This window comes from Hippoglossus stenolepis, chromosome 20 (assembly GCF_022539355.2).
Source record: "Hippoglossus stenolepis isolate QCI-W04-F060 chromosome 20, HSTE1.2, whole genome shotgun sequence".
Lineage (NCBI taxonomy): Eukaryota > Metazoa > Chordata > Actinopteri > Pleuronectiformes > Pleuronectidae > Hippoglossus > Hippoglossus stenolepis.
Window position 1 is genome coordinate 16,003,574 of NC_061502.1, and position 25,689 is coordinate 16,029,262.

Sequence of the window (25,689 nt, forward strand, 5' to 3'; positions counted from 1 at the left end):
CTTAAATGTGCACCTTACGGAACCAGGACGTGTGCACGGATGTAGAACATATAGTTGAGCCCTTTGTGTAAATTGGTGCCTTTTATTGCCCCTGATTTAGAAAAATCCTAGATCCGCCACTGGTCTCTGTCCATGGTCCTGAAAAGAGAATATTTTTAAAAAACAGCGTTTGATGGAGTTTGAAGTTTCCCTTTATCACATTAGATGATCACATTTGACGAGATGGTCATAATCGATCAGTAAACAAATAACTTTACATCGGTTACAGCAGATTGCTTTGGTTTCGTGAATGTTGCTAACATGTGTGTGAGCTTGGTGCCACTTGAGTTATGGAAGAAACTGATACAACAACAAAAAAAGCAGCCTAAAAATATGATATGAAATAAAGTTTTTCCCTCACCTTACCCATTTTTTCTCCCCCTTCTCTACCTTTCTCTCAATCCATCCATCCATCCCTCTCTTCATTCCCCACCTCATCCTCTCTTTCTATCCATACCCCCCACCCCCCCATCTCTCCCTCTCTGGTGCGCGTTCACAACACTAACCTTGGCTCGACGTCAGAGCCTGTGCAGCAGTGCAGTATAATGGGAGCGCAAGCAACCCAGAGCGCCTCATAGGGGGCTGCATATCGCTGCTGTATCCTCTGCTCGGCGCTCTCCGGCTCCTCACCAAGCCTCTCCAGCTCATCTCCCACAGCCCATGCTTTGGGGCTCTCTCTCTCAGCCCCCTCCCCACTGGATCCGTACCCTTCGACATGGATGTCCCGCCGTCCCTCGACCCGGAGGATTGTTGTTTCTTGGCGCAGTGAAGGAGGAGAAGGAGACGGTGGAAGGGATCATGCCGGGACTGCTAATGGATTTAGGGAGAGCGCAAGTGACCATGCCGTGATCTTGCGCATCCAGGGCCGCCGTCACCCTGCCTTGCCCAGCGACCGGAGAAGAATTACGGGGGAATCGAACCCGCGCACCGGGGGGGTTTAAACCACTGTGCATTCTTTTTTTTTTCCACAACAACATGAAGATTACCTCCCATCATCTGATGATAACCAGTCTCGTTTTCAGGTCCAACCTCAGGCTGATCCCGCTTCTGCTGCTGCTGCTTCTTGGATACACTCGCGGGATGCCACACGTTTTGAGATTCGGTAAGATTTTTGGTTTATGACACGATATCAGCTGTAGCGATGTGTGATCACGCGGTGCCTGCATGTATGGAAATCCACGGTGTAACGACATCGATGCTCTGTTTTCGTCCCGTTCTTATCCCTCGTCTTGCAATTGACGGTAGAGTTTGCAAAACCTGCACGCAACAAATAATATTTCTGGATCTTTATTATCTCATAATGTCTCGTGGCACTGTCCCGTGTGCCTTTCTGCAACACGCATGACACCGTGAAGGGGGAATGGGGTTTTCCACAAACCTTCAAACCGGTGTTACAGTAAACTTTGGAAAGAAAATCAACTGTGGCTATGACCAGAAGGTGCCTCTCCAAACGCAACAGCTCGGGGGATACGCAGCGGATGAAACTCGACCCAAACATCCAGGATCCTCACGGACTCTTCTATCTTCCACTGCCTCATTTAAACTGCTGACACCCCGACACGTCCCCTGCAGTAAATGTTTACATGCAGACATTACGGATCGATAACTCTGATCTGTCACATGGGCCAATCGATAGACCAGACAGCACCACTTTTTGTTATCCTTAATCCCAATGAACCGCTAGAAGTGGTTTATTTAGATGTGTCTGTTTGTTTTATTGGCTTTGATTTAAAGGACAGTTCCAGTGGTGATTGGCTGAGTCACAAATGTCCCCACATAACTGTTAAGTGCAGATAATCATCACTCTCACTGATCTGGTGAAAGTTGATTAGCCACTTCTCTTCAAGAACTACAGAGCACCTATCGGCAGAAGAAATGTATAATTAGCCTAATGTTGATTATTACAGTATAGTTCTTCAACAGCTGCTCCTCCAGTGGCTTTGTTGCTGATTCATAGCAGTAACACCGCAATTAATACCATTTCTTTCTGTTCCATAAAAAACCCACTAAATCGCGGCCTCTGGTGGTTTCAACTGTTGCTTAATTCGATCCGTCTCAGGATGGCTGCATTTTGTCGCATGTGCAGGGAACATCACGGAGTGACAGGGGAGCCCCTCCTGACAGCGGATGTCATCAAGTGTTGACAACACATCCTTACAATCCCCAGCTCCCCCGAGGGCCCTGTTTAAGAGTCAGGCTGCGTCCGCGAGAGCCGCCGCTATGGCAACGGGATGTGCTTTTCCTCCCGCTGCATCCTCGGCCCGACGAGCGATTTCCCGTCTCACACGTTGTCTGACAGACGCCGGGCGTCAGTAAAGTAATCCTGGGGGGGACGGCGACGTCCCAGCGTAATAGTATTTGACACCAAAGTTTCCAAGCCGGCAAATGGGCTAATGACTGAAATCCTGGGAGAGAAAAGGGAACAGTAATATTTGAGGTATACGCGCCTATTCTGACAGGGAGAGATGTGAAGTGGACAGGAACACGGGATATATATTTCATTATATCATTATGTTGACAACACATCCTTTTAATCCTAATATATATGTGTGTGTGTATATGTGAGTATGTATGTGTGTATATATGTAAATATATGTGTGGGTGATACTGTATATATGTATGTAATATGTGTGTGTGTGTGTTCTTTATACCTTATAGAGTGAGGGCATTTTGTCTGGTTTTTCAATGGACTGTTTGAGGGTTAATACTTGCTCATTGGTTTAGGGTTAGAAATAGGTTTAGGTTAGGGTTAGGCATTTAGTTTGGATGGTCAACGTCAATGTGAGGGTCTATAGGGAATGTATAATGCCAATGAGTATCCTCGTAGATAGAAGTACAAGAGAGTGTGTGTGTGTGAGTGTGAGAATATGGATAGACATAATGCGAGATATGAGGTGATTCAGGTCACTGAAATCTTTTTGCTCTGAGGCAAAGCTCAGGTTTGATTATTTCATATTTTTTTCAGTCTGTGCGAATATTTGACGTATACGCAGCGACTCTCTGACAGGAAACATGAGGAGCGGATGCTTGACTGACAAGGAACAAGGAATAAATGTAATCATTTGTATCTTGTGTGTTTGTGTGGGCGTTGCGCGACGTAGGCAATATGTTGCCTGACATGTTGAATCTGGAGGGGATCTCTACAGACGGGACCACGCGAGATAAGAGGTGATTCAGTTGACGGAAATCTTTTGCTCTGAGGCAGAGCTCATGTTTGATTATTATTATTTGATTATTGTTGTGTCGGTGCCAGTGAAATGACCCTCGTGAAAAACCTCTGATCTCCGTCCCAGTTTCTGAACCAGCCCCGATCCGCCTGTTCAGGACCACGGACAGGGACCAACTCCCTGTCAGCCTATGTTGCTTAAAAAAGCTCCAGTTTTTTTTGTGTGTGTGCCTTCCCTTGACAGTCAAACATCCTCTTCACATCTACCCGCTGTAAGATTGCTCCATTTCTTCATTGTCTTTTGAAAAGATGATATACTTATCTTGTCTCGGTTTGCTTGTAAAGGGGCTGAGCGGAGAAAGACAGATGAAGATACAGTTTTGTGTGGGCGATTTTTATCAAGAAAGTAAGATGTATGTCAGTGCGTGTGCTTCGGGGGAGACGGGGGAGATGCCGAGTTGCGTTGAGAAACATCGGGGCCCGCCGGTCCGTTTCCCGTGCTTTTCCCCCGTCCTGCAGCATGTGCCTTATCAGCAGATAGATCCCAGCTGCTCCTGCAAGAGGCTGGCCATATGAGGAGGTCAGCTCCCCCGTTGGGCTGTCTGCTCCCTCCCTGCCCAGGTTCCATTCTGCGCAGACAGGCAGTTCACATTGTACTACCACTGTTCTCCTGTCAGAACGAGACCTTTACACGCACACACCAGAGCATAGTCGGCCCTTTGTATTCACAGCACCGGTCTCACCGCGCGGAGCGACAAGTGTCAGAGAGTGAGGGGGAAAAAAAAAAAACAACAAGAAGTGTACGGGCCACCAGCTGCAGGCAAATACGCTGAGCTAATTCCCAGACAGAATTGGATTATTGTGTTCAGGCTTCCTCATTTATAAATCATACAGGTAATTCATTTAGTTAGATGCTGAAATGGACCCGGTGCAGCCCTTACAAGGTGTAATAAAATCTGCTTCAGCGAGACTGCTCTTTTTCTAACTAGATCACACCTACATTGCGAGAACTGAATGAGACTTTGTGGCTAAGGATCTCAGAGAACAGGAACAAAGTGGGGGAGGTTTATTTGGAGTTGCAGTTTTGGTTTTCTCGTCGGCTGAAGGAAAAAGCTGTAAAATGTCCACTTTACTCAAGAAATGAAATCTAACAGCTTAAATTCCCGGCAGTGACTCTGCAAGCTGAACGATGTTTGGCGTCCATAATTTTGTATTTTACGAAGCCATTATTGTGAAAGTTCAACCTTCTCGATTGCTTGTTAGGATTCAGCGAGGTGAAAATTCAGGGCTGCGCTAAAGATGAATTATGGTGTGACAACAAATTAACGGAGCTCATTTGAGCTTAATTCCAGGGAAACGGAGCCATATTTACATGATCTTTTTTAGCCTTCCCCACAACAAATGCTCAGTAAGCAGTGACTCATCATATCTGCCATTTCATTAGAGTTGATTGAGTTTTATTTACAGACATGTCTTATTCATTAAATGTCAATTACACGGCGACAAAATCAAAGGCAACAAATGTCAACAGTGGAAATGAGATGGTTAGATAGTGTTGTATTTTTAATGTCCATAGTTGGTCTTCGGCATGTTGTGGCTGAGTGGTAACGTTATCACCACCATCTACAGACAACATTGGCAGATGCAGTGTGCCCCCGGCTGTCGACTGCTGCTGAAAGCATTGTGGACTCAGAGATGTTTGTTTATTTCCCGCTCATGTTTATGTTTTCCCAGCTCAGCCATGCCAGGGAATATTTATGACCAAAACACAACATTGTCTTTTCATTTTGGAAAAGAAATCAAGTCTTTTCTTTTTTTGTGTGTTTCAGTCCATTGGCAAAAGACACAATCCCCGCTGGTGCGAGCTAAGTTTATCTGCGTACTTCCACAACGCCCTGTCCTCTGTTGTGTTCCCTAATATTTAGGACTCTTTTCATCCCCCGTAAACTACTGCGGCAAAATTACAAGCTATAAGAACAAGCAGGAGTATAGAGGGAGCAAATTCAAGGGGAGTTTGTAGTTAATTGACTTTATTTTGCTTTTCCTTTCCTCCAGCCTGAATTATCAGCGTGCCGGAGTTTAGTTTGGGTTCGTGGGAATTATGGATATCACCCCGTGCCCTGGCCCTCTGCCAGCGTGTGCACGGCAAACACACTTAAATAGGCACAAAGCCGCTTAAAATATTCATGTGTCACTTGGCCTCGCCATAGCTTATATGAAACTATCTCTTCTCTGCTGGCAAATGATTTCCATGGTTTAAAAATACCCGCTGTGGGTTTCAAGAACAAAGAGGAGATCTGTCGTACATTAGCATGCGGCACCACACATGGGCTGGAAGCAGGGAAATATCGAGATGGATTTCTAAAAACATGTTTACAGTCCTGAGTCTTTGAAGGTCTTGCTGTCATGCCTCAGTTACAAAAGGCTCAATGGTGATTAATTCAGGTTGCAGATTTCCTGGCATTTTGAAAATGGAAAATATCTGTGAGGTATGAAATTAGTTTTCTTGCAGTGGTTAGAATCAAGTCTCTTTTTTCTTTTCTTTTTTTCAGATTTACCAGCTACATTGGAAAAAGATTATTTACATTCAAGGTGGCTTTAGATGATTGACTTTGTTTGCAGGGGAACCGGTTCCAACACAACGTGCCTCCTCTAACAAATTGTTTTTTTATTCTGAGTCCTGTTCGTCTGCTGCTTCGTGGACAGCTTGATTTCTGCACAGGCTTTCATTATTCACAGCCTATCACTTCTTGTCATTGTCACTCTGGGAGTTCCCTGCATATCAGAGGGGTCATAGGTTATATGTGCCATTGTTTTTGAAAATGTCCCCTGAGGAGAACCCTGCAGCGTGTCTGCCCTGGTCGTCTGGCTCGAGGCTGACTGACGGTCAGAGCTGAAACTCCTCACAAGGAATCATTCCCCTCTTTTGCATCTTTTAACCAGAGCCGTCCTTCTCACAAGCCCACCAAAGGGGGGGGGAGAAAGTCACAGAGAGGTGTAAGAAAAACAAGAGTGTTTGTCGGAGGGAGGGAGGGAGTAAAGTGCGAGCGAGAAGAAAAACAGTGAGTGTTGAGGCCTGCAGATACGGAGTAAAGATAGATTAGTTTGCCTCAGAGCAGTCCACTCTCAGCCCACTCTCACTTGTGCTCTTTTATTACTGTTTTGTGATGGCTTCTCTGAAAAGAGGCAGGAAGGACAGTCGAGTGCGCTGTGGAAATGCAGTGGGAGGCCAGGAGTCACGCACCGCAGCTCGGAATAAATGTCAGCAATGTAGCATTAGCAAGTTGAAAATTTGCCTGAGACTACAGATTTTCACGAAGTACCTTTTTAAAAAGGGAATTTAAACTGCTTTTTTTTTTAAAAATGTTATGGCACAAATATCCCTGCAGGGTCCTCAGGGGGGGAAGAAATCCAAATATGTATTTTCATTAGCCTCCAATGAAATGATCCATTATGTCTCATTACGTGTTTGGCTGTCTCCACTTCCACTGGAGCGTAAGATGGCGGGAATCAATAAAAATCAATATGTTTGCATAGCGATAGACGAGACGACAGAAACTGGCAGCGCAGCAATGAACCACTGCCAAGTCCCACATGCCCCTTTCACTGTGTATCCATCACAGGTTACCATCTGTGACAACGCAAACATGGACGCTGAGCAAAAAAACACAAATATGTACTTTAAGGTGGAAACTTGGAGTTGATTATATTAATGTGTTGCCTTGAATTGATGACGACTTTAAGCTGCGACAAGCTGCAGGGACTTCTCTCTGGATCTGATGCCGACATTAGTTCTCGTCTCGACATCCGAGTTCCGTCCAAACTCAGCTGCGCTCGCTCCTTTACTCTCAGTTTGATTCGTAACGGTCTGCGCTTCAAGCGATTTTGAGAAATTCCTCTCGCTGCAGTGTCGCGCCTTTCTCTGCGATATGAGATCTTTAACTTTGCAGGAGCTCACCTGTGGTAATTAATTATTAAGTGATCGCTCAGAGGCAAACAAACAGGGGTTTTTTTCAGTGGCTTCTTGTGGAAGCTGGTGATGATGCCGTTCGGGAGCTGGAGTAAATGTTTCATGTGTTTGCTTGAGGGCTCATCGATTGTCTTTTGCTGCTAAAGGGGCTCAGATGTAAATACGCATTTTTGATTTCATCCACATGAATTCAAGCCTGTGTCCCGATGTGTCCTGCAAACAGAGACACTCGAGTGCGGATGCCAGGCACACAGACCAAGTAAGCATTCTGGAAGGCACATAAACCGTAAATGAAAGCATTGACGTCCAAACTACATGGGATTCAGAAGTCAATCGATTACAGAAAGCCCTCCGGCTGTGTTGGGTATGATGTGAGGCGCCGATCAGGTTAGGATGCGGCGATTCGCCTTCATCCACAGCCAGCGGAATAAAGCAGCGAGAGGGAGGAGGAGGGGAGCGACTGGCTGAAAGAGAGAATTCTCGGCCCCCATTGACAGCAGCACAGCCCTTTGGATGTGAGAACGCTTCTCCGTCTGAATCAAGGACACACGGGGAAATGGGCTCTGGGGGAGGACGTATTGAGGCAGGCTTACTTAAAATCATGTTCTTTGAATCAGCATGACACTCTATTATCCACGATCCACCAGGGCTATGCAAAACATCCCCCTGTGATGGGAAATTTCATTTTTCTCTCCTATTCTCTTGAAGTGGTTTTGTGGCGTTCTTTAATCATCCATCCAATCTTTTGGTGTTCGAAGGTATTTGCCAGAGGAAAGTGAAAGAGGAGACACGCAGGAAAGAAACCAGCGGATTTGTGTCTGATTTAGTGACTTTAGTGTTAAAAGAACGCAGAAGATGAGACATTAAAAAGATCCGACTTCATTTTTGGAAACGTTTTGACAAAGATTAATGGCTGACGCGTGTGTGTTCCACTGTTGGTCACTCACAGTCAAAACTAGAATAACACTCAGGAGAGCGCAGACCTCTGCCAAGGCCCAGCGGTCCTCTTTAATTCAATCAAGCTGCACCAAAGTTCACACAATCATTTTCATCAAGATCCATGAATTATTCTTTGATTGCACCAAAATTGAAAAGGTTCTTCCTTGGCTCCCGCTGCACCCCCTCCACTAAATTGAATGGAAATCGGTTGAGTACCGTTTGCGTTATCTTGCCAACACACAAACAGACAAAACAACAACCTCCTCGGGGGAGGTAATAACAAACGTCCCCCTTCTTTGGTTGACTCAACAATTGGTCCCTGACACACACACACACACACACACACACACACACACACACACACACACACACACACACACACACACACACACACAGTGGACTGGAGCAGACTCGGATTGATTTCCCATCTCGCACGCTCTGTTTTAAGTTTTCTGAGGAGGCATAATGAAGCCGGTCTCCTGCGTTTCCCTCGCACGCTGAACGGTGAGATATGCCCACGCCCGGCCAGCGCTCTCTGAACATGACAAAAGACTTTGAATTTCCTGCTCAACGGGGTGTGAATGAATGTGAGAAATGGTGAAATGAGCGGCAGACTGCAGATCAGGAGGATTAAGAGACGGACTTTTAATTTTCCGACTGTTTCGCCTCCTCTGTCTTTTTTTTTTTGCGCATTTATCCTCAATAGATATATTTTCTTGTGTGTTGTAAAGAAAGTGAGCGTTCGTGTTGGTGGAACTTCATTATTCAGTGATTTTTTTTATCATTGTGCTTCTGGCTATTTTCCTCTTTCATTTCTTCCGTCCTCTCTTCCCCCCCGTGTGCGTGTTGCAGGAATAATTGACACACCTTTGCAGCACAGTGTAGCGTATTGACTTGTACCTGTAGCTGTGATTATCCGCTAGCTTGTGTATGGCGGTGGCTAATGGGAGGCTGATGAACCCAAAGCAGGGGCTGACATTTTCCTGCCCTGCGGCGAGGGGGGGCGGGGGAGGATGCAGGTGTCTGTTCAGGTCTAATGGGCCATCCATTCAGACGTTTAATTGAGTGTCTTTTATCTGCCTCCTGTGACCTCTTTTATTCTCCATTTCTCACTCTTTCGTTTCCCCTCGCTCATCTCTTTTTTTTTTTTGTCACGCCCCGCCCCTCCGCCGCCACCGCCTCCTCTTACCCCCGCCCCCCTCCATCCCTCTCCAAACTCTCCCCATTTTTTTTTTTGCACAAGCATCTGCCATCTGCGAAATTCCCACAGCTTACTCCATCTTCAGCCGCCGTGCCCGTCACCTGTTGTTATCCCCTCGAACACGTCCGGCGGGCTGTGAAGGAGGAAGTGTGACGGCGAGGTGCACGTCCAGCCTCAAATCAATGCAGAATCCAGAACATGGAATGTTCTGCCCGTTCTCTTTTCCCTTCCTCTCCCCCTGCTTCCTTGCCTTCGTCCTTCTCTGTCCTCTGCGTCGTCCTTGTCTCCCTTTGGCTCTCAGCTTGTCTCCAGTGCCTTCCCCTCCACTTTGTTCTCTCTCACTATCATCAAGCGCTTCTTCCTCTCGTCCGCTGCTCTCAGTGTCCTTGCACACAAAGGTACGATTCCTCGTTTGAGATGCACGTTCTTTCATCCCTCTGACTTGCTTGACAGTGTATCCCACACATAGGGGACGTGGTCGGGGTCTGCACGGTATCTGAAACCTGTCCTCATATTGCCTCCTTCAGTCTCCATATCCTTTAATGGCAGAAATGGCTTTGATACCACAGATACCACAGTATGATAACTCCTGTTTAAACCACCAACCCATGACTCTCCTAATGATTGCAGTTGAACATTAAAACATTATTGTTGCATTTACTCGATATATTTATGTTTTACCACATCAAGTTTTTTAGCATTTTCAAGTTCAACCAGCCTCTGTGTCATTTCCTGTATCTTTAAATAATACTTTTCTTCTGTGCAAGGATCTCTTACCAAAGATCCTGTCAAACGTCCCCTTTTTATTCCTCCTCTCTATCGTCCCTGAAAACCCAGCTGTGAGCATTAAAGAGCCGCCTCCTGAATTAATTCTTGACCTTTGCTTCTGACAGCAGATAACATCTGCCCTTCTACAAGAAAGAAAGTCTAATTTTACAGCCATTTTGTCCAAAGTTACAATGGGGAGAGTGTAATACAGGGTCATTTTGATGAGCGCCAGAACAGTGAGAATTAGAATGAGAGCAGAGAAGCGAGTAAAGGGGATGATAGAGTCTCACATAATTTGCTGTGACCTAATTGCAACATTATAAATTGAACTTCTTTTTTAGCTCAATAGGCCGAGGTCGGCTGCAGTGAAATATATGTTGGATTCGTGCAAGAGAGTGGGTTTTTATTCACTTTCTCTTCAGATGGTGAAATGTAAATATTCAGAGATGGCACAGAAGGGAGATGAGAGTCTTTGCAAACCGATTTCTGGCGAGGAGGAAGAGAGACAGTTGGAAATCCTACTGCTTAACTTTCAGAGAGTTTGTTTTAAGACTTGAAGATTACTGTTCCTCAGGTTCTCATCTATATTTATTTTGGTGAGCGTTACAGCCCGAGGGCTGGAGTGTCCGGGGACGCCGGAGACACACCAGCCCATCCTGCCTCACACTTCTCGGCGGCCGTAAATGGCAAAAAAATGCTTTTATCACAACAAGAAAATTGATTATAAAACCGAGATGCACATGCACGGGCATAGTTACAATGCGCTCAAGGCTGGACTCCTGCCTCTCGGAGCCTGCAGTGGATAATTAGCATCTCTCACACGTGCTTAGGCTTGATTAAAACTCAGTTTGCAGGGAGCAGTGCTGTGAGGTCGCCATCTGTCACCTGCCGAGGCCACCGTGAGATGTACTCCAGTCAGAGGCGGCGAGGAGGATGATGTGTGTGTGTGTACGTGGCGTTTCGATAAAGGAAAGGAAATATGGGGAGATGGAAAGAGAAATGGCAGCGACGGGTGAAGGCATAAAGCATCAGGAGGCGCTCTGTTCAGTAAGCAGTCCCTCTCGCTCCCTGTGGCCTGTATATCACAGCTAAATCACCTGTTTCTGTGTCGGCGGAAAAAGCTCCTGCCTGCAGATCTGGGATTTGTCTTATTTACTTGAACTTTATATCCTGGGGGCAGCAGTTTTGGGAATACTCATACTTGGAAGTCAGATATTCGAAGGATCGAGTGTGCGAGTTCTAAGGATCATAAAACCTACAGCGTGCGAAAGGCGCTGAAGTGCTATTAGTTTCCTGTTTTGTCCCCATTTTACAGAATCATTTTGTTTGTATAAATCAAATTCCCATCGTTAAATCCTCTATTTCCTGTCATAGCCTGGAATAGGGTTAGGGTTACGGGACGTTAGGGGAGGATGTGAAGAATGCGTTAAAAAAAAAAAAAAAACCTGGAAAATCACCATTATTCTCAGCTTTGGTAACTGACAGTTAAAGTGGGGAGAAGGATTTTCAAAGTGACCCACAGAGATGCAACATAAAGACAATTGGAAACTCCTTGCTTGCAAAGAGTGAAAGAGATTTATTGAAGCTTGACTGCTCCTCAGCAGTGCCTGAGGAAGAGCTCACCTCTCCGCATGTTATACTACAGACACTATAACGGCTCGTTTCTTCTGCCCTGTGTGCCTCCGCTGATTTGTGCACATCAGTAAATATCTACACTTTAATCGTTTTCACATGCAAAGAGCTTCTTTAATGCTGGTGCTCCATAGCTGGAGAGTAGCTGGCAGGAACAAGATGTGTTATGTGATTTATTGTGCAGCATGAATAAGTTTGAACGTATCAAATGAGAAGATTTGCTTCTTAGCTTTGTTTTCTGTGATTATAAATTGCATTGAATTTCTGGGGTTTCATCTTTCACCTCCACGAATAACAATGACAATTTCATACAAGAGAAAATATGTGATGGATTTATTGTTTTTTTATTTTCATGCCACATGTTTCTTTTCTGTCTGACAAAACAAAACACACTATTTTAAGACACCACCCTGGGCTTTAAAAAGAAAAAAATCTATTTTGGGATGTCTTTGTGGACAACAAACAATTAATCAGTCAACTGAAAATAATATCCATCGTATTATCTGACTGGATGATCCAAGGTTGCAGCTTTAAATAGAATAATGGGCATTTTTGCAAAAATATTGATGGATCAATTTCAGGGAAGGAAAGACTGTGTCCATGTGGATTTCAGGGAGAAGAGCTTCACACTGTGGGTGTGAGTGTGTGTCACTGCTAAACCTGCCTGTCACTGCGTCTGAGCATGATTGTTCACCAACATGTATGTTTACGCAAACGCTTCAGTAAGACAGTGCATTTTAATATAACACATCATCATATAAAAACATATTTATGGCCTCGTGTTTGTGAGAGTATACGCTGAGGAACAGACCATAGTGTGAGTGCATGTGCATTTAATGACACGACATAACCATCATAACAATCGACTTCTTGAAGGAGCCTGTCTATTCTCAAGAGCCGGCACATATTTCTGTGTAATGTGCGCATGTGTGTGTGTGTGTGTGTGTGTGTGTGTGTGTGTGTGTGTGCGCTTGTGTGAGTGTGTCTTTCTATTTGTGCGCAGGCAAGCACTTAGCGCTTTGCACGTCTTATTTTCACAGTGGTTGGTATTTCTTTCCTGTCGCATTCACGACTCGAGAGCAGTGGAGAGGCTGGAAACTGCGAGCAGGGCTGGAGCCGTGTGAGACTCCAGCGACTCGAGGCCTGTGGAAGTGTACTCACAGTTTGGCACAATTAGTACCAAAAGGGGTCCCTGCTTGACAAATTAGCACACAAAATGTCAGCCGGTAGTTTAGCACATCCACAATGAGCCCTTTGCAAATTAGCACATATTTTGAGGAGCGAGCTGGCACATTATTATGAATCGAGAGAGTCTGGCAAATTAGCACATCTGTTGCCAGTGCACAGACTTAATACATGTTATATGATCACTGGTTTCCTACTTGGAGCGGGGTCAGGGATGAGGGTTTGTGTGTTTGTGTGTGTGTCTGTGTGTGTGTGTGTCTGTGTGTGTGTGCGCTCATTATAAGAGATGGATGAGATTGATCTTTTGGCCACGGTAGAGCTAATTATTACCCTGAGTGCAACTGAACAGAGGTGTCTTTGAATGCCGCAGGCGTGGGCTTTAAATTCTCACATCGGTCACATTATCCCTCGGACTCAGTTGTTTCTTACCTGACAGGTTTGTTTAGGCTCAATCTCTCCGGAGTGCGTGATTCTGTGTGTTCCACACGTGTCTTTGCGAGTGTGTGAGTCAGCCCGAGGCTTAGCGTCCAGCAGTGGCAGGTGACAGTCCCGGCCAGTGTCAAGAGGCTTTAGGGTGACGGGAGTGATTCTATTCTGGAGGAAAATACCAGTAACACGCAGAACAAGTCAAACAACAACAGTTCAACTCTTGTTCGCATGAGCTGCTTTCTTCTCTGGGTTCAGTTTCCATAACTCTGAACAGGGCGGTTGATTAAATTATTGATTCATTGCAGAGTCACAAGATTCATTGACTTTTGTTTTTTGCTCATATGAAGTGGGGTTATCAACCATGTTTCCAGGTTATGGATCTTTTGATGGCTTGATCTTTCATGCTTTATAACACCAGCATTCCCCTGACTTTACCAATGAAAGTATTCTAATCAGTTTCTTTTACCATTAAGATAAAGTCATGGGTTGGATTCAACCAAGAATATACTTGGTATCATCTTAGAAAAATAAAAAAACCTCTGTTAACCAATTTTGGTACTTTCCTTATCTTGATCTTACAAAAAACAGCATTGTGTAAAATATTATCTCTGAGCCAAGGCCGGAGGAAGTGGATAGAGAAGGACGTCACTCGTAAAGGATGAAGAACAAATGAAGTTCTGCCCTATATCTGTACAAACAGCTTTCCAGTGACTCTTATTCAGCCGTCACTGATGATGGCTTGTTTGTGTGATATCACAGCCCTGGTGAGCGCAGGGCTCAGTTGATGTATCCCGTGCCCCGGTCAGATTTCTGGGGATCTTCAGGGAGAGAGAGAATTGGCCCTTGTGCCGCGTAGGAAGGTCAGTCCACCACAAGGGGAGCTTCAGATTAATGACCAGCAGCGGCGACGCTCCGCAGGCCTTCATGCATCATGTCCCATTCACTGACAAACATGTCACGGGAGCGCTCCCACTGAGAATTTCTGAGATATTTACGGAGCCTTTCCATCACTTTTGCCGCCTGCCTGTTGGCTCCGAGCGCTGGTCCTCACTGCCGGAAGACAGAGGGGAGACAGAAGCAGGCCAGGGGGCTGGGGGGTGGTGGGTGGGTCTTAAAGCCTAAACACTGACTCCATGTGCATACCCGAGCTACTTGCCCTAGCGACAAGTTTGCTCGCTGGTTGCCATGGCAGCCCCCCCCCACCCCCCCCCAATAGCCCACCGCCATCCTGCAGCTATGCTGCTGGTCATTAGTCACAGAGACAGGCCGTCCACGCTATCTCAACGCCCTTCCTCCACCAATCAGCTGTTCAGATTCCAAAACTGCCAGTGTCATATAATAGATGCATCAGTCGCCATGGCAACATGTGTGACTCTCATCTTCCTTTGTAGCAGAGCAAGTAAAGAGAGCTAAGTGTAGTTTCATTCAAAGATCTGTTAGTAGTAAATAATCCTCCCTGCTATTATTCACAGTATACTGAAGTCACAAATGTCTAGAATATGTATGTACTGAAAATATACCTAGTACTAATACACGGTACTATGTGATGTATGTACGACCTTCAGAGGTGAGTGGTTTCTGTTTACTGAGACTAATTTCAAATTAACTCCATTTCTGTCAGAAACCAGTTTTATGATCAATCCACAATGATTAAGTGTGAGCAAACATTAAAAGAGAATAAAATTTACATAGAGGAGACACCCTCCCACACAACACTTTCATTTCAACTTTATGCTCTCTCTCTCTCTCTCTCACACACACACACACACACACACACACACACACACACACACACACACACACACACACACACACACACACACACACACACACACACACACTGAGAGACACTCTGTCTGTTTTCTAGTCAGGGTGATTATCCAGCTCATAACTCACTTAGAGCTTTCATTTGCACCATAATTCACACCAGTCCCAACGACGGCAGCTCCATAATTCACACACACGCTGATTATCTCAGCTGTAACTCACACACCTGCAATCGGACAGACTGCAGCAGCGAGCGGCGAGAGGGAGGACGGATGATACGAGACACGGGGGTGTTCGGCCTTAAGCTAAATATACATTACAATCTATTATAATGTATTTTTGGTCCAGTTTGGGAAGAAATATCAGACTCGTCATTCAATAGAAACAATATTGAAGATGTGTTCTCTAAAAAACGTAAACCCTACGCTCATGTAACATCAAATCAAACATTTCTTGTTTGATTTGCCATCATATTCCAAGGTAATTCAATGTTTGAAATACCCCTCGAGACACCAAATGGGATGTTTTTGCCTCCTCTGTGATTTCCAAAAAAACAATTTCTTTAAAACCAGCATATCCAAGCTATACATCGTGCCAAAGAAATGCAATGAACATAACTTAATATCCTTATGCTCCATGCTCTCTCTTCTCAGACTCGTTGAACAGGCCGCTGCAGACCTGTCTGCTCCCTCAGGGCTGTGGCACAATAATGATTTATTAGGCCAGACTGACGTGATTCCTATCATCTTTAATGGGGATTCTTAGGTATTCATTCCTTAGGAGATTAATGTGGCATCTCAGTGTAATGAAATGACCACGAATAGCAACATGTTCACGTCACACTGCTGGTGCATAGCAGGGGGACACATGAAAACTTCATTATTGTTGCTCACTCAGTGCTTTGGTGAAACACAAAACATGCACTCGAATGCCTCGTCTGTAGCTGGTCGTGTGTGTGTACTTGTTTTTGTTACCTCTGTAGGACCTTCTCCAGAATAAACACCGACCTTGTCAGGGCTAGTGGACCTCATGGGGACCAAAGCCCGGTCCTTATGAGGTACAACGTCTGTGGTCCTGGATAATGTTTGGGGTAAAATGTGAATTGTGATTAGGTCATAGTTATGCATGAATTGGCCACGGTTAGGGTTAGGGTTAGGCATGAATAGGTAATCGTGAATGTCCGGGGTTAGGGTTTTGGTTTGGCTGCACAAACTGTGTGTGTGTGTGTGTTTGAGTGTAAGAAAAGACAATAAAAAAAGAAAGTACCATAGAATGAAGACAGTAAAGACAACATCCAGTATGACTGTACCATGGTGACAGTGATAAAGCTCACCTCCCTAAGTAAATGACATCTTCTCTGCCCTCCTGCTCTCCCTTTCTATCATTCGCTGCTGCTATTTATAGCCGCCGTCTCTCCCTGCAAAGCTCTCTCTCTCTCTCTCTCTTCCTCCACTCCCTCTCTGTCTCTTCCTCTCTCCTTCTCACTCTTCCCTCGCTTTCTGTAATTGAATCAATAAACAGGCTCTAAACTTTTTATTTTTTTCTTAGTTTGGATTTGCCAGCCGACTCTCCGTCCTCAGAGAGGGTGGGAGCCGTGGATGGACTCCTGAACTCTGCCTCTTGTCTCCGAGAGGGTTTCTCAGAGCAGCTCTCACAACCCCTTACTTTCATCTTTTTTTTCCTTTTCCTCCCCTCATCCGCTCTCTTTTAAGTTTGATTTCTGAAAAGCTTTCTCAGGATTTAGTCCGTCCTCAAAGGTGCACGAGCTGTTAGAGCTGTTTTTTTATTACCATGTTTATTTGGAAAGTTGAAAGTTGTTTCTTTGCTCTACAGCTGTTTGAGCTGTTTGACATAGAAATACTCTTTTGAAAAATTGTATTTTGTTACATGTGATGCAATCCACAACGTGGCAGCTTCACTTCAGTCGAATGATGGTTGAGTAAGAAAACTCTGTCATCACTTAATCCATTCACTCCTGAAAATTTGTAGAGATGTTATGATACTGATATCAGCATCGGGTACTGCCGAAAAACTGCCAGGTCGGATATCGGGAAGTACACAAATCGATGTACCGTATGTGAGTATTTGGCAATAGTTCACGTTGGAAAACCCCACAAGTAATAAGCCATACATCAATGAGGGCAATCATCACTTCCAAACAGGGTTAGTAGCATACAATTGTTAAAATACGTTATATAAGTTATTGGGTCTGTACTCGGCCGATATACAATGTCCTTCTCTCGGAATTGGTATCGAGAAACTGGGAGAGGAACATCTGTAGGAATTAGATATATCCCAAGTGACTCGCTACGACAAAGTATCAGGGCCATATTGAAGAAAAACAGGTTTTGAGAATAAAGCCGTAATATTCCAAGAAAAAGGAAAGAAAAACAGAATTAAGTGGGAAGGAGAACCTGTGCTCGCAAGACCTGTAACCTCTTTTAATATCAGGCAGACATAACCAACGGTAACCTCAGAGTTGACCGTTGCAAAACATTTCCTCCTCCAGTAAAGAGGCAATTTCCTCCAAGTCCGTGTGCTTCTTTCGTCCGAATAAGTTTCTTGCACAATATTTTCAAAGTCCTCAGACAGAAGATTAATAATTTTGTTATTTATGAAACTCGCACGAAGGTATAAACTCAGCAAGATGCACTTTATTCTCCAAATCTCACACATACATAGGCTTGTAAGATACCGGGAACAAAAATACATACACACGAGCAGGTACTTTGTTTGAATGATCGCCAAGCAAAAAATTTACTGTCATGCATTTCTTGTGATTTAAATAAATCCATTAGTTGCGACACAATCTTGAAATGGAGACACATTTGCAGCGGGTCAGTTGGAACGCCGTCTTCCTTTGTTTAGGATTCTGAGGCACGCTGACGGACCATCTGGAGCTTTAAACGTTTTTTTCCTCAAAATAACAACGACAAGTCTGAAAGGAGCCGCTTTAAGTCGACGGCGCCGTACTTTGCGGCGTTAATTATATCGTCTGGCTCGCGCGGCAGTGAAACAGGGTTTGTTGTTTGTTTTTTACGTGTTGAGGCTGTTTACACTTAAAGAGCATCGCAAAAGGTGTGATTCTCATATATCCAAGATTTCTGAGGCAGTCACAGCGTGGTACTCCGACAACTAAAGTAACAGAGAAATATCATGCGCTCAAAATAGTTAGAACTTTTAATAAGTTTATTAAAAAATTATATACTTTATGTTTTATCTCAATTTCTGACTTGATTGATCTTCCCTGTCCTTTTCTTTTCTTATCTCTCTTTCTCTTTTCCTTTCTTTCTCCTTCTCTATCTTTGTGTCTTTTCGCCCTAATCTCCTTAATCCCCGCGCTCTTGTTTTTCTTTGCCCTCCTCTCATCTGAGAATCATTAGAATCAATTGGGCAAAATTGAAGAGTGAACCTTTCTGTCAAGGCTGAGCGAGGGAGTTAAAGAAGGGCGCCCACCCCTGAACTCACCTCCCTACGCAACTAATTGCCCGTAATTACACTGACGACTGCCACGGAATGCAAATCAGCCCCACCGGATCCGAACGCCCCGAGATCCGTCTCATGTCAGCGCGTGACTGAGCTCTGTACAGGGCTGAACTCGATTTCATCAATAATATGAGAGCACATATACCGGGAGTGGTGCTAAAGAACAGAAAGACGATAGCACTGCTCAAGCTGTAATTGCCTCGATCAGGTCAATCATTTACCTGATTGTCACTTGTGTTAACGAATCTATTGCAATTACAGGAGAAGGAATTGGCCGTTGTGAGTCCTTGAGTTCTTGAACTTGAGCTCATATTGTTTTTTTTCCCCTCTCGGCCCACAGGAGGAATATTTGAATCCATTGAGAGCGGCCCCTCCGGAGCAGAGGAACTAGCCTTTAAATTTGCCTTGAACACAATCAACAGGAACCGCACCTTGCTCCCCAACACCACGCTGACCTATGACATCCAGAGAATCAACATCTTCGACAGCTTTGAGGCCTCCAGGAAAGGTGAGGGATCACGGACACATTTAGCAGCAACTTGTTTTGTTTGCAATTAAGCATGATTGATTATTGATCAGTGGAATTATCTAGATAAGTAAAACTGTTATTTAGTTTCTCATATAACTTTATATCATGATAAGGTTTTAGAAGAGAAGAAATCAATTTTTTATGAGATACGCGAAACATGAACAAGGGCTTTTAATTAAGTAATGTTGTCTGTACTAGTTTCTCTCTGTGAGCTTCTGCTGATGTGATTAATATTTTCACATTTATTAATATTAATAAATCTCATTTCTTCGCAGTATCTGTTGGTTTGTCATCAGAGGAAGACGTTTTCATGAGTTGGGCGATAAGAATCAGTTGATATGAGCTTGAAAACAATGCGGAAATTATTATTTATTTATTATTAGTTATTTATAATAGAGTTAATGCTTAAATTGTAAACTCTCAAGCCTCAGTTACATTTCTTTTTCATTTTTCATTTGAAAGAGTTTGATAATTATATGTATATAAATATTTAAATCGGCTGATTTATCGGTATCAGACATTTTTTACTCCATAATATCGGTATTGGCATCAACCCCCAAAACGCCACATCAGTCGGACTGTGGTCTGTTTTGGTTTGTTTGTTTCTTTGGCTTGACGTGGACGGAAACTGAACAGTACGTGTTTAAAGGTGGTAAATATAACAGAAACAAAAAACCTGACTCTCCTTCTTCTTCCCGACCAGCATGTGACCAGCTCTCCCTCGGGGTGGCGGCCATTTTTGGCCCCTCGCACAGCTCGTCGGCCAATGCAGTCCAATCCATCTGCAATGCTCTGGGAGTGCCCCACGTCCAGACCAAGTGGAAGCACCAGGTGTCGGACAACAGGGACTCGTACTACGTCAGCCTGTACCCCGACTTCTCGTCCCTCAGCAGAGCCATCCTGGACCTGGTGCACTTCTTCAAGTGGAGGACGGTCACTGTTGTCTATGACGACAGCACAGGTACAGGTACAGATGGTGTCCGTCTTCCTCTTCACGTCCTGTCTGTGTTTTTTTGTGTGATGATGAATGCCCAGTGTGTGAAGCCCTGCACCCCCAAAACTGTCCAGAAGAGCAGGAGGCTGTACCAGGTGAACTACAAAAAAAAAAAATATCACTGCTGCTCAGAGTTCAGCGAGTGCTTTGTAACCTGTCAAGTTAATTCAGAAATCAATAGCTTACTGTTCTGCCTCAGTCCTCCAGGTGCTGCCCATGTCAGTCTTCCAGGAGAGTGAGCAGCAGCAAAGAAAGAAAAAAGAGAACCACATTACCCAGAATGACCCAGTGTCTCTTCAGATTAATGCAATGCAGAATTGTAGTATGTGGGAGCTGACAACAGCCATTAATAACACGGAGACACTTGATCTCTGAGGGTGGCTATCAAATGTGTCTGCGAGCCATTTTGTCTATCCTGTGACTTTGTGGAGTGCCTCATAATGTGCATTTTAAAAAGACCAGTCGTATTTTAGCCGGAGTGCCGTGATATCTTTATGAGGTAGAGTGTAAGCGCTGCGGAGAAGATAACAATATTCAAATGCGTATTCGCAATTTACGAGCGATTTGGCATGATGTGCCTGACAAGTTAATGTAAGTAAATTAGACAGAGTCGAGAGGAGGTTTAAATTCTCGACAGGTTGCATAATGAATTCACTCTCTTCTCTGAGAAAATGAACATTGTCTAGCGGTTGACGTTCTAAATTGTGCCACTAAATAGATATTTAAACCCGTTTCCGCAGCTTTTATCAGCTAATGGCGTCTCGGTGATATTAGTTTTACTGCCGCCACCAGTACGTGTAGTTTTGCAGCTGTTGCATACATTTCGGTAAACAGCCAGTCCTGCAGCATGCTAGCATTAACCTTGGATGATATCCCAATGACTCGTCCCACTTGCCACATTACCCCGGCTCATCTCCTTGACCTCTCTTCGCTTCGTGCCTCGCAGCTCAGTATGTTAACACCCTCGTTCTCCGGCGAACTGCCCCGGCGAGGTGCCGAGGGGCGACCTCTCGCCTCTCTCTCGGTCAGACCGGAGCAGCCCGGGCCTCCTCTTCGGGAGCGTTTTTTCGGCTGCAACACACCTGACGCCCTGAAAAGTGTGACAGCTGCATAGCCGCGCCGCATCCCCCCCGCCGCTTCCACCCGGTCCCAGGCTGTAATCACACAGCTTCATGCTCCAGGGCCCCACGCTGCTGATTGGAGCCTATCTGACGGCTGGCAGGAAAAACTATCGGAGGGGATAAAATATTCACACACAGCCGTTAGAAGATCCAGGGGGAAAGTCTGAAGGCATTAGCCAGAGCCCACAAACATCTACGCTGACAGTGTTACCCAAACGTTGAGCTCCCTTGACAGATTTTTTTTTTCCCCTTGCTTAACACCTCCGAAAGTGTCGGCACGAACTAAAACAGGAAGATGCAGACATGACCTAGAGTGGGGATCTATTGGGATTACCTGTGGAAAGCTCCAGGAGGTTCAGTATTCCTCCTACAATGGTGCTTTTCACAACAAGACCTGCATGTTCCTATTTCACACCAATCTTCCTATAGGCCTCGGGGAGACCCAGCCCCACTCACAGTAACGCCATTAAACTGCTCACACAGCACTTCATTTCAAAATAAAAAATAGGCTGAGCTATCTTAAAGTGGTTGCATGGAAGAAAGAAAAAAAATCCTATCTCTCTCCAGTTCCCCCTCTCGAACTATCCTCGCTGCTCCAGCCATTTTTATACCCATGACAAGTAATCATCTCTCCCATCAATCCAGCCTCTTTCATCCCTGAACTCTGAAGTTCTTTACTGAGGGAGAAACTCATTGTAATCTCATCACAGCATCTCCCGGAGAGCTTTCTACCTGAGCGTGTGGTCGAGAAATGAAAGGTGAAGATTGTCGCTCGGTATGTGGCGGCGGCGGCGGCGGCGGCTGCGTCAGGCTCCCCAGGGGCAAGTACAAGCCGGGCAAACAGAGCCGCCCTCATCAGAGCACATCTGAAGAGTGTGTGAGAGACAGAAGAGACCGGATTGACCGCGGCTTTCCATCACGATAAAATTGAACCTATTCATTGCTACTGTATCGCATCGCACTGCAGACGACGAGAGCAAATCAACATTTGGAAGCCTTCGGTGGGATTGGAAGTTTCTGTTGGGGGGGGTTGCAGATCGATGTTCTTTCTATTGGTATAAAAGAGTGCAATGTGCTGGCTTGGTGTTAAATTCTCTTGATAGGTCTGTGGCAGTCTGTTTGCTTGCCAGGCACGAGTGGGAGGATCAATAGACTGCAGATTAGGATGGCATGCATATGAGCCTTTCTCATGCTGAGAAAAACTGAAACCAGTTGTTTCTCTTTTGGCCTCCTCAGCATCAGAGACACTACAAAATGGCGGCAGATCAAACACGCTACGTTGCTGCATCTTTTTTTAAAAAGTCCCTTTTCACACTATATGTATCCTCTTTGTCTGCAGGTCTCATTCGACTGCAGGAGCTGATCAAGGCGCCGTCACGATACAACATTCGTTTGAAGATCCGACAGCTGCCCACCGAGACCAAGGACGCCAAGCCACTTCTGAAGGAGATGAAGAAAGCAAAGGAGTTCCACGTCATCTTTGATTGTGGCCATGAGATGGCTGCCTGGATCCTAAAGCAGGTACGAGCCCACCTTAATGAGCTACAGTAGAAACTTAACCAAACGTGTGAGACCTCAAGCGTCGTCAATACTGTACCTACAGGTTTTCTAATGTTAGTGGGACGAAACACACAAATTGAAGACGTAACCTTAAAGTCTGAGTCGTTTTCAATCATTGATCAATAACTAATAATGACTTTTCATTAGCTGCACCCCTATTAATTAATGTTCACCTTCAGGTTCAATATGTAAACAGCATAGACTGTTTATGAAGATGGACTTCATGATGGCGCCAAAGCATCTTGATTGCTTACTGGTGGCTGGCTGCAGTATAGGTCATAAACTCCGCCTCCTCCATGTTAACAGATGGGACATGGACCAAACCAAAATGACGGGACCTCGCTCCCTCCATCCCCAAATAGGCAAAATGGCGGCGTTCTTATTCTGGATATTTTAGCTTCATTTCTGGATAGGGGAAAGAAACAGAGACGCGTCGTCCATCTTTATATACGGCCTATGGTAAACAGTTCTATAACTAAAGTTGATGGAAGAGTTTTGCTGCATTTGTGCATGAGACAAGTCATTTTATCAGAGCGAAACTGAAATTTAATTAAAAGTGAATTTACTGCAGCGCCAAATTTTACATAATTTCCCCTCAAAGCGACACAGACCCGGCACATCGACTCATAGTTCATTCATTATGCACATGTCCTAAAACAATAAGCTCATGTGTGTTACCTTTATTACTTCTCTTCTCTCTTTAAGCAATGATGCGAGTGATTCGGATACCTTCTTTCTGCTCTCTGCGTTTTTTAATCTCTCCGCAGAATATTAGATCTCTACGACTGACCCATCATAATAGACGCACTCCATTGCACAATAAAGGTTTTTTTAATTAGAAAGTCTAATTCTGCTCACAGGCATGTTAAATTCATTTAACACAGGCACATTATTTATGAGAACTGCGGGGGTTCTTATTGAATTGAAGTCTTCTCACGAGCATATTGCTGCGTCTCCGTACAGCTGTATGTCGACAGGAAGCAACGAGAAGGATTATTTATTGATGGTGGAGACTTGGTGCGCACATGAACAACACAAACACTTTATGTCAACAGCACGGTTCAGCGCATCCTCCAATATCTTCGAGTTGTGTTTATATTTTTCATCGTGACCACACACACACTGTATTTTCTTTACTATGAAGAGCCATTCTCACAGAAAACAACGAATTGGTGTTGTTTTTTTATACGTTGTTTTTTTCCTCCTATCCCTTCGAGACGGAGGTGTGAAATAAATAAAACCATATCAGTACAAACAACACATTCTGTGTGAAAAGTAACTAATTAAAAAACCCTTTAACGCTTTAAATGTGTTTGTGTGAATTTCTCTTTCAGGGGTAGAACATGGAGGAGGAAGAATGGTTGAGACATTATCACCTGCGTGTGCCTCAGTGTGATGCTCATTCAGTAAATCATTAGTCAATCAGCACCAAATCAAAATGCAATGGTCTATTTATAGTTGAATTCCTCACTCTCAGCTGCTTCCCCTGCAAGAGAAGACACGTCAAAAGTGACGGTTAAATAAAAGCTAAATGAAGAATTAAAATGAATCGAGCTCATTAAGCCATTAATCGTTGATTTATCAGCACTACCCACTGTTTTCTCCTCCCTACAGGCCCTCGCCATGGGTATGATGACAGAGTACTACCATTATATTTTTACTACCCTGGTAAGTACGCCGGCACTTGTTTAATGTTGGGGGGAAAAAATGCAATTACACACCATGCATGTTGCGTGTCTTTTTATTTTTGAATGCCTCTATCTGCTTTTTACTGTGTTTGTAAGGTTGAGTTTTTCTGCAAATGCTCACCTAGTTTACTTGATGCAAGGCGGAAAAACATCCATCTGCCCAAGTGTCTGATAACAGCTTTTCTTCTCTGAGAACAAAATTAAATACCAGGAGCCGCTCAAAGGAAAACACGGTATTCTTCTCACTTTGTTTGGAGCATTTTGAACCTGGGCCACAACCCGACTTGCTGCTCGAATAGAAACGCACGGCCTTGAAAAGCTGACCCGTTGTCATAGTTGATTTTAAATAAGCAATTTGCATTTAAAGCATCCGCTGCGGAAATAAAAGTTTTACAATGCGCTTGTTTTCCAAACTCCGCGGCAACCTTTCTCACCCCACCGCGGCTCTGAGCGCAGAAAACAAAAGCAGTTGGAGATATTTTATCCTGACTCTGGCGGCGATTGAAGTTCTCCAAAGTTCTTTGATGTAGCCACTACAAAGATTGCTGTGCTCCAGAGGAAGAGCAGCACATCTTCTCTGAGCACGCGGGAAAACAGAGGACTGAGAGCTCAGATAATAGCCCCGAGCAGATGAGACTGTCACCCATTTGGTCCATTATAGTTCTAACAAACAAATGGCACGCTGGGTGTGTGGTTTGGAGCACGGTCGCAAAAGGCTGAGTGAAGAGGTTGGAGAAAACTGACCCCGGAAAAAAATAAGGCATTTACCCGTGTGCAGGACGCCGCAGCTCCCCCGAGTGCATTCACATAAGAACCAGGCTGTAGATGAAAGGGGGGAGGGGTTGGGTGAGTGACAGCAGGTATGTCATCGGGAAAGGAACGAGAACAGTGATTATAGTCGTGTTTGGGCCACATGCTGCTGCTGCTGCTGCTGCTAGTCGAGATGGAAACATGCCTGCTCTTAACATCAGCCAGTGTTTGGCAGGTTGGAGGCCACTGCGCCGGCCAAAGCTGCCGCACACTGGTGCCGAGCCATCCGTGCTGCTGTCCGAATGGGACAGCAAACATTGACCGTGACACACACACACAGACACACACACACACACACACACACACACACACACACACACACACATTCTGTATCCATCGTTCGCTGCTGCTCCGTCAACAGTGTTGTTTCATCCCAGAGACATCTGCCTGGTGCGGTGCCAGACA

The 25,689-nt window shown here is 44.8% G+C and overlaps 1 protein-coding gene across 2 annotated transcripts in view; it reads left to right on the forward strand.

Moving 5' to 3' along the window:
- The first annotated feature begins 578 nt into the window (after positions 1 to 578).
- LOC118099814 (glutamate receptor ionotropic, kainate 2) overlaps positions 579 to 25,689 on the forward strand; it is a 60,019-nt gene continuing 34,908 nt past the window's right edge. Inside the window, exons 1-5 of one of the 2 annotated variants that reach the window (XM_035144590.2) lie at positions 579 to 1,141; positions 18,923 to 19,090; positions 19,815 to 20,078; positions 22,566 to 22,747; positions 24,401 to 24,454. In XM_035144590.2, the coding sequence (XP_035000481.1) occupies positions 1,015 to 1,141; positions 18,923 to 19,090; positions 19,815 to 20,078; positions 22,566 to 22,747; positions 24,401 to 24,454 (795 nt within the window). In that variant the 5' untranslated portion in view covers positions 579 to 1,014. The remainder of the gene's footprint in view (positions 1,142 to 18,922; positions 19,091 to 19,814; positions 20,079 to 22,565; positions 22,748 to 24,400; positions 24,455 to 25,689) is intronic. The other variant, XM_035144591.2, reaches the window with a different exon arrangement.